Below are 9,633 nucleotides of genomic sequence, written 5' to 3' on the forward strand. Positions count from 1 at the left end.
AAGCCAAGCTTGGGTCGCCCCTGATGAAGCTCGACTTGATTGGAACAAAATAAAATAGTTGTAGACACGTAAATTTAATATAATTTATATTATATTAAATTGAATCCCAAGATTATAATTTATCTTGCAAAATAAGTCATGGAGATAATTATCAATTAATTATCGACCAATAGGATTGTTTCTTCTCTTTCAAGTTATAAGAGATAAATATCAATTTAAAGAGAGCCAATCAAATCGTGCCACGTCATCAAGAAGACTTCATGTAGGACTCTTATTCTACCACTATAAATAGGGACCCTCCCTACACAATTCAAAACACAACTCAAGAAGAAGAAAAACCGTAGGAGAAAATTCTCTCTACAATATTCAAGTCGTTCTTCATCAAATTCAAGGCGTTCTTTATCAAATCAAAGGAGTTCATCAAATCGAAGGTGTTCTTCATCAAATCAAGGCGTTAAAGCGTTTAATTCGAGATTACGGTGCTAAACCCTCGAATCGAATTAACGTTATTAACATCAAATCAAGATCGAAGGAAGATTGAAGGGCCAAATCCATCAAGAACTCCAAGATCTTCAAGTCAAAATCTGTCAAAGTTCAGCGTTCGATCCGAGATTCAAGTCGCAAGACCCTCGGAAGACGTTATTCAAATCCAAATCAAATTCGGAGAAGATCAAGTCAACGACTCGTCTCTGAAATTCAAAGTCAATCATATATTTTTCTTGAGAGAAGAATCAGAGGATTAAATTAGAGTTTGTAACCCGCAATATTTTATTTTAATTCAATAAATTATTTTTGTGCAAGTTTTTTTTCTTGTTTGTCTAAATCGCAGATAAGAATTTGTTGCTACAAATTTTGGCACGCCCGGTGGGACATCTCTACCTCTCATCTCTTCTCTCTCTCTCGAAGATCCTCGAAGTGTGCAGTGACTGCTCTACGTTCACAATGAAAATTGCTACTTCGGATTCATCAAGTGTAGGTTTGGGTACAAAGAGTATGGCTAAGAAGCTGCAAGCATCCTCCGAGACTAACTCGACGCCTCATACCATTCCAAAAGGCTTACCACCTCTTGTCAACACAAGCGCAGACGTGAAAGGTTCAAAACGAGAGATTTCACAGCCCACGCCTCGTTCAACATCAAGCTACTCAGAGGTGGCATCCGTTATGACAACAAACGCTACAACCATGGATGAGCAAATTGCAAGTTTGACAAAGGCCATTGAGGGACTCGCAAAGCATGTTCAACAACGAGATTCTCAAATTGCCGAGTTGATCAACAAGATGGACAAAGCCGATGCTAGTCAAGTTGTGGAGAATCAGATAGAGGTTCAAGACGAAGTCGAGACATCCACAAAGCAACAACCAGTTGAAAACGAGAAGGCTCCAGCTCAAGAACTTCAAGTTTCTCCAGAAGGGATGATTCATGTAGATCAAGTGATGACGCTGATCAGTGGAACCATCAAAGACAAGTTGGAAGGAAGCTCGAAGTCTCCTGTCAAGCCATACACGCAAAGGATTGATGATCTAAGGATGCCAATGGGCTATATACCTCCAAAGTTTCAACAATTTGACGGCAAAGGCAACCCCAAGCAACATGTGGCACACTTCATCGAGACTTGCAACGATGCCGGGACGTACGGAGATTACCTCGTCAAGCAATTCGTCCGATCGCTCAAAGACAACTCGTTTGATTGGTACATCGATTTGGGGGCAAACTCCATCGATAGTTGGAAGCACTTGGAGGAAGAATTTCTCAACCGTTTTTACAGTACTCGAAGAACTGTCAGCATGATTGAGCTCACCAATTCCCGCCAATGGAAGAAGGAACCTGTCATCCACTACATCAACCGTTGGAGAAATTTGAGTCTTAATTGCAAGGATCGACTGCCCGAGACATCAGCTATTGAACTGTGCATCCAAGGAATGCAATGGGGACTCCGATATATCCTTCAAGTAATTCAACCTAAAAGTTTTGAAGAGTTGGCCACTCGAGCACATGATATGGAGTTGAGCATACTTGCAAATCAAATTGAAGAATCACCATTCCAAAAGTCGTACCAGCTCAAAGAAGTGCATCTTGAAGAAGAACAAGAAAATCATGAGGATGGGGGCAAGTCTTTTGAAGAAGCAACACCCTATGCAATATGACAAGTCAAATCAAACGAAACACTCCTTGACACGAGTTTAAAAGGTCTACATGTTCAAATCAAATGAAGTAGTCCTTGACACGAGTTTAAAAGGTCTACATGTCTGAATCAAATGACATACTCATTGACACGAGTTTAAAAGGTCTACATGTCCAAATCAAATGAAATACTCCTTGACACGAGTTTAAAAGGTCTACATGTCCAAATCAAATGAAATACTCCTTGACACGAGTTTAAAAGGTCTACAAGTCCAAATCAAGTGAAATACTCCTTGATACGAGTTTAAAAGGTCTACAAGTCCAAATCAACGAAGCACTCCTTGACACGAGTTTAAAAGGTCTACATGTCCAAATTAAATGAAACACTCCTTGACACGAGTTTAAAATGTCTACATGTCCGAATAAAATGAAATACTCATTGACACGAGTTTAAAAAGTCTACATATCCAAATAAAACACTCCTGACACGAGTTTAAAAGGTCTACGAGTTCAAATCAAGTCAATGCTCCTCGATATGAGCATAAACTATCTATATATCCAAATCAAATCAAGGCTCCTCGATATGAGCATAAACTATCTATATATCCAAATCAAATCAAGGCTCCTCGATATGAGCATAAACTATCTATATATCCAAATCAAGTCAAGGCTCCTTGATACGAGTGTAACAACAAATTCTTATCTGCGATTTAGACAAACAAGAAAAACTTGCACAAAAATAATTTATTGAATTAAAATAAAATGTTGCGGGTTACAAACTCTAATTTAATCCTCTGATTCTTCTCTCTAGAACGATGTATGTTTTGACTTTGAATTTTGGAGTCGGGTCGTTGACTTGATCTTCTCCGGATTTGATTTGGATTTGAATAACGTCTTCGAGGGTCTTGCGACTTGAATCTCGGATCGAACGCTGAACTTTGACGGGTTTTGACTTGAAGATCTTGGGGTTCTTGATGGATTTGGCCCTTCAATCTACCTTCGATCTTGATTTGTTGAAGAACGCCCTCGATTTGATTGGCTTGAAGATCTTGGAGTTCTTGATGGATTTGGCCCTTCAATCTTCCTTCGATCTTGACTTGAAGATCTTGGAGTTCTTGATGGATTTGGCCCTTCAATCTTCCTTCGATCTCGATTTGTTGAAGAACGCCCTCGATTTGATGTTTGATGAAGAACGCCTTGAATTTGTTGAAGAACGACTTGAATATTGTAGAGAGAATTTTCTCCTACGGTTTTTCTTCTTCTTGAGTTGTGTTTTGAATTGTGTAGATAGGGTCCCTATTTATAGTGGTAGAATAAGTGTCCTACTTAAAGTCTACTTGATGACGTGGCGCGATTTGATTGGCTCTATTTAAATTGATATTTATCTCTTATAACTTGGAAGAGAAGAAATAATCCTATTGGCCAATAATTAATTGATAATTATCTCCATAACTTATTTTGTAAGATAAATTATAATTTAATTTAGACACAATTTAATTGGCTAATTTAATTAACCAATTAATTAATTTTATGCGTCTACAACGAGCATAAACTATCTATATATCCATGTCAAGTCAAGGCTCCTTGATACGAGCATAAACTATCTATATATCCAAATCAAGTCAGGGCTCCTCGATACGAGCATAAACTATTTATATATCGAAATCAAGTCAAGGCTCCTTGATACGAGCGTAAACTATCTACAAATTCAAGTCAAATGCTCCTTCAGCACGAGTTTCAACTGCAAAAGTTTCTCCTTGTCCATATGAGTATAAACTGTGCATGACATCCCTCAAAATGATATATTTTGAACTACGTTATGACTTGATCCCTCTATAGGGTACGTAGGCAACTTAGAATTTCTCTAAGTCCAGTCATGATTTCAAAAGATGTATGTGCTTTGCTAGATCAAGCTGCAATTGAAGTTAAGCAATTATCGAGACTCATTCACTCCAAGACGCATTGTCCGTGAACAAGTCTCGAGGGGGCATTTGTAGACACGTAAATTTAATATAATTTATATTATATTAAATTGAATCCCAAGATTATAATTTATCTTGCAAAATAAGTCATGGAGATAATTATCAATTAATTATCGACCAATAGGATTGTTTCTTCTCTTTCAAGTTATAAGAGATAAATATCAATTTAAAGAGAGTCAATCAAATCGCGCCACGTCATCAAGAAGAGTTCATGTAGGACTCTTATTCTACCACTATAAATAGGGACCCTCCCTACACAATTCAAAACACAACTCAAGAAGAAGAAAAACCGTAGGAGAAAATTCTCTCTACAATATTCAAGTCGTTCTTCATCAAATTCAAGGCGTTCTTCATCAAATCAAAGGAGTTCATCAAATCGAAGGTGTTCTTCATCAAATCAAGGCGTTAAAGCGTTTAATTCGAGATTACGGTGCTAAACCCTCGAATTAACGTTATTAACATCAAATCAAGATCGAAGGAAGATTGAAGGGCCCAATCCATCAAGAACTCCAAGATCTTCAAGTCAAAATCTGTCAAAGTTCAGCGTTCGATCCGAGATTCAAGTCGCAAGACCCTCGGAAGACGTTATTCAAATCCAAATCAAATTCGGAGAAGATCAAGTCAACGACTCGTCTCTGAAATTCAAAGTCAATCATATATTTTTCTTGAGAGAAGAATCAGATGATTAAATTAGAGTTTGTAACCCGCAATATTTTATTTTAATTCAATAAATTATTTTTGTGCAAGTTTTTTTTTCTTGTTTGTCTAAATCGCAGATAAGAATTTGTTGCTACAATAGTAGATAAAAAACTAAAGCTACTCGAAAATGATTTGTTACGACTTAATTAAAGTCGATTCAAATTCAACTTGGTCAATAATTAAATCAAAGCTCAAACAAGCCTTTAACGAAGCTCAAACACAATTTTTAAAAATTTGATAGCAAAATTGAATTACGTCTTGTTGGTCTTGTTCCATTTGAGAAAATATGAAGCTCGACTTGATAAGAACAAAAAAAATATTACATCAAAAACTTAAGTTATTCGAACTCGATTTGTTTAGATTTAATAGTGGATGGAGTATGGTCTTTCATTTGTTTTTGTGCAAGAAAATGATAAAGAGCAAATGTGCTTAATAAATAAATTATTCAAAAAAGAATTTGATGCTACCCAGGATCGAACTGGAGACCTTCAGTGTGTAAGACTGACGTGATAACCACTACACCACAGCACCTTGTTGAAATTAAAAGTAACTTAATTCAATCTGTTTAAACTTAAATGATAACGTTCAATTAATTGATAGAAATAACTAATCAAACGATATTAATTTGTCTACATTAATGTAGGCATGAGTCTATAAAGATTAAAGTCTAACCAAAAACTTATGTCCAGCCAGTTTATGTAACCTCTATTCTATAGAAGCATATCGGGCTAACGGTCTAGGCGAGCGGTGAATTTCAACCGACTCTCAATTAAATAAAAAAAGAATCACGTTATTCAATAGCGCTTATTTATTTGTGTAGCTTGCCTATTTTATATTATTTAGCATATAGCGACAATAATTAATAATGATACAATCATTGAAGAGTTTTGTAAAATTTGAAAAGATTAATAGTAATTTATAAATTGTTTAGGTGACTATATGTTAGATGTAAATTTAAAGTGTTTAATTTATCAACGGCAGCCCCACATGTAAAATATGTCACTAATACATTTCCTTTGGCATTGTAGTTGCTTGTTATTTGTAAGAATGAATTATATTATATTATATAATATACTAATTCATAGTTACCAACTATCATTTAAATTTATAGAAATAATTAGGAATTAATTACAACCACCATCCCTGATGTATGGTTAATTTACGAAAAAAACCTATTGTTTGGATAATTACATGTGATTTTTTCTTACATCTCCACTCCCATGGTGTCAAATTCAACATAATCATCTAGATTTCGTGGAATGTGCTCTAGTTTGTAAGCGTTTTGTGAAAAAATACAGTTTTTGATGCATCATAATGTTATATAAACAAGCCAAAAAACACATCTGATGATCATCTTGCTTCAAATTCGAATGGGATAAAACGGGTAATAAGCACTAAATTTGAAACCGCAACGGTGGACATATATAGTTCAAGGGGTGATTGTAATTATACAAACAGAAGGGGGTTTTTGTAAAATAACCATAACTCAGGGGTGTGGTTGTAATTTACCCAAATAATTAATCATAGAGCAGCCGTATGGTATTGACCTCTCTACAATCTTATGATAAGCTTGAGATAATTTATTTTATTATTTTTTGGTCGAGTGATGTGGCGAACAGGGGATTTTGGACCCGTTCTGCCGGTAGTCGGTAACCCCAATGGTCTAAAACCAGCAACACCGTCCTAATACCACTTCCCCCCACAAAACCGTATACCCGCCACCTGTTTTCGCATAGGCGGTTTTCCAGAATACCAGGAGAAAGCTGAAGTGGGGCCCGCTTAAGACCTCGACTTTCACGATATGTAGCGACTCGATGGGACTCTGACAGATTCCCACGCGCTCCTTGTACTTGTACAAGCGGACGCCTATGCTATATTCTGTATTTTTCTTTTAAAACATTTGTGAGAAATTGTAATTTTTTGTTTTGCAATTGTAAAAATATCTTTTGTATATTATTTTATGATTTTTATTTATTTTTCTCTATTCGATAATTATAAAATTATATGTTTGGTTCGTAGTTCGATTTTAGCCAATAATCGAGCTGAACTGACTCGAATATACTTTTAATTAGAATACATTTTTATTTCTTTATTATGTGCTGACTGAAAATCATCGCACTTCTGAATTATAAATTGGAATATGTAGATATTCCAATTTTGGAATAATTATTTTGTTCCGAAATTCGAAATTCAAAATTTTCGTTTATTTAGATTGAAATTGAAAATTTATATAAAATAGTTGCTTTATTTGTCTAATTTCATTTTAGTTCCAAAGTAATTCCATTTTTTTTAAATACACCTTTAAACAATATTTATTTATTTTACTTGGTGCAAAGATAATTAAATATTTGATTATATACTTTCCTTGCGCGTTAGTGTTGCAGAGTCTAAAAACCCAAGAACCTTTTTCCAATTCACGTTTCTTTCTTCTCGTTCAAAAAAAAAATAACGCATTTTTTCAGCTCATTCACAACAATTTTCATAACTTTTCGAAAAAATTAAGCTCATCAGGTCTACGGAAATTCCAAATCGTTTGGAATCAAATTGGATTTCTGTATTCCAAAAATTTAAATATTATAATTTGTAGAAAGTAAAATGAATTTTAGACCCATTTTCACCTATAGTCAATAGTTAAATAGAGAAAATTTACTAAAAATAAAATAGAAAATAGAAATTAGAAAATGGGCAGTGATTCTCACGCGCTTGCTACGAAAGTGGGCTGAAGACCGTTGGTTAAAGATTTGAATGTTCACGGGGTTTGACATTTTATAGCTGATTAGATAAAACCATAGATTTAATAATATTTAAAAATGAAATCCAGTAGCGATACACCTCCCAATTCCATGAATATGGCAGACCTGGTTTTTACCAAACCCCCACTTCAAACCTTGTTTCCACTTCCCCTCTCTACTATTTTATTATTAATTATTAATCAATTATATACATACACACATATGTATCTATATATCACCTTCTTCTTCTTATAATTAACCGTCTGTTTGTTTGTTTGTTTCTCTCTCTAAAATTTTATCAAAACCCTAATTAATCACAGAAATTCGAATTTTAATCGAAGAAATGCGGATGAGTTGTAACGGATGCCGAGTGTTGAGAAAAGGCTGCAGCGAGAGCTGCAGCATAAGGCCTTGTTTGGATTGGATCAAAACCCCCGAATCACAAGCCAACGCCACCGTCTTCCTCGCCAAGTTCTACGGCCGCGCCGGCCTCATGAACCTCATCAATGCCGGCCCCGACCACCTCCGCCCTGGTTCGCCGCCGCCGCCGCCTCTCAATTTTTTTTCTGATCGATTGAATTTTTAAATTTGATTTCTGATTGGTTTAATATATATTTGCAGCTATATTTAGGTCTATGCTGTACGAGGCTTGCGGGCGGATAGTGAACCCGATATTCGGGTCGGTCGGGTTGATGTGGTCCGGATCCTGGCACCTCTGCCAGAGCGCGGTCGAGGCGGTTCTAAACGGGGCTCCGATTACCCAAATAGCCACTGACGTTGCCGTCGAGAAAAACGGGCCGCCTCTCAAGGCTTACGACATACGCCACGTCAGCAAGGAGGATAATAATAACCTATCCGGGTCGGACGATCTCCACCGGGTCAGGACCCGGTCTCGTCGATTCAAGCGATCCGGGGCGAAATCGAAGCGGAGTCGGGTTTGTGCCGGTTCGGTTGAAGAAGAGTGCGTTAATAACGAGGTGGACCGGTCGCCGAGCCATGAGTCGTCGCTGAGCCACCAGTCCGAGGCGGCAGACCTGGTGGTGGAGAGGCGGCGACGGCGGAGCGAGAGTCTTGGCTCGGCTGAGACCGCCGAGCCGGAAGCTGATCGTACGGACGACGATGAAGAGATTGAGCTGGATCTGACTCTGGGATTCGAGCCGATTAAACGCTGTCCGAAGCCGAAAGAGTTGAAGCCGAGCGAAGCTGGTTGTAAATCGGCTGGGGTTTGTGGAATGGAGCTAGGGCTTGATTATCCTCATCCGCGAGATTGAGATTGATGATCAGTTTTTACGGCTGAGATCAACCGTTTAATTAATTCTTTTTTTTTTTTTTCCTGTTTTTTCGCTTTTTTTTTCCGCTCTCTTAGACAGAAATTAAATTAGAGCAGAGCTAATGTTATTTTGTATTTTTACATATATGCCCTTCATGAAAGAGTGTACAAAAATGTGATACATAATTGGTCTTACAATTTTCCATAAGCAATCGGATTTTCAATTTTTTATTACATTTGATAAGCAATCGACCCAAGCCTTAGGGGTGTTTGCAAATGCTTATGTAAAATCAGAAGTTTGTGATTATGAATAGAAGTTTGTGATTATGAGTTAAGCTCTAAAGATTCACTTATTTACGAAGTTGTGGGTGTTTGTAAAAGACCTATAAAATCAACTTTAAACAATTAATTCAAAAGTTGTAGTGTTTGTAAACAAACTTAATATTTCAACTTATTATTTATAAAATGTCCTAAATACCCTTATAAATACGCAAATAAATATATAAATTAATTCATTTATAATCAATTTTCTGTAATTTTTTTCAATGGTATACATCATGAATTCTACAAGTTCTTATTTTAGATTTCTATAGTACGATGGATTACTATCAAAAAGTTAATAATTGTTGATGAATATTTTAATTTATATATTCAAATAGAATAGTCTGAAGTCTTAACAATAAAAAAATAAAGGGATAATTAGCAATACCCCCCTCATCTAGGTAAATGAGTTAAGAAAACCCCCCTCCCAAAAATAATTAGAGAAAACCCCTTTACCCAATATTTTACCCAAATATTATTTAATAATTCCCAAACCACCCCTAAATT

The 9,633-nt window shown here is 36.2% G+C and overlaps 1 protein-coding gene and 1 non-coding gene across 3 annotated transcripts; one reads left to right on the top strand and one right to left on the bottom strand.

Moving 5' to 3' along the window:
* Nucleotides 1-5,261: 5,261 nt before the first annotated feature.
* On the bottom strand, nucleotides 5,262-5,334 carry TRNAV-UAC (transfer RNA valine (anticodon UAC)). Its single transcript has one exon. It is a non-coding gene; the product is annotated as a tRNA-Val (tRNA).
* Nucleotides 5,335-7,599: 2,265 nt separating this feature from the next.
* LOC105961285 (LOB domain-containing protein 41) lies at nucleotides 7,600-9,039 on the top strand. 2 transcript variants are annotated; one of them, XM_012985521.2, is made up of 2 exons: nucleotides 7,600-8,068; nucleotides 8,157-9,039. In XM_012985521.2, the coding sequence occupies exons 1-2, from the start codon at nucleotides 7,879-7,881 to the stop codon at nucleotides 8,804-8,806; spliced, it is 840 nt and encodes a 279-aa protein (XP_012840975.1). In that variant the 5' UTR covers nucleotides 7,600-7,878; the 3' UTR covers nucleotides 8,807-9,039. The 2 variants fall into 2 exon arrangements, with proteins under 2 accessions (XP_012840975.1, XP_088682963.1); XM_088826837.1 differs by having other exon boundaries at nucleotides 7,690-8,068; nucleotides 8,167-9,039.
* Nucleotides 9,040-9,633: the final 594 nt, after the last annotated feature.

The sequence above is a fragment of the Erythranthe guttata genome, chromosome 12 (assembly GCF_056151865.1).
Source record: "Erythranthe guttata isolate IM_541 chromosome 12, IM_541, whole genome shotgun sequence".
Taxonomy (NCBI): Eukaryota; Viridiplantae; Streptophyta; class Magnoliopsida; order Lamiales; family Phrymaceae; genus Erythranthe; species Erythranthe guttata.

Bases quoted from the DNA above. Each gene is read 5' to 3' on its own strand.
- LOC105961285 (XM_012985521.2), top strand. From the start codon at position 7,879: ATGCGGATGAGTTGTAACGGATGCCGAGTGTTGAGAAAAGGCTGCAGC. The intron at 8,069-8,156 runs GTTCGCCGCCGC...ATATATTTGCAG, and splicing joins CCCCGACCACCTCCGCCCTG to CTATATTTAGGTCTATGCTG.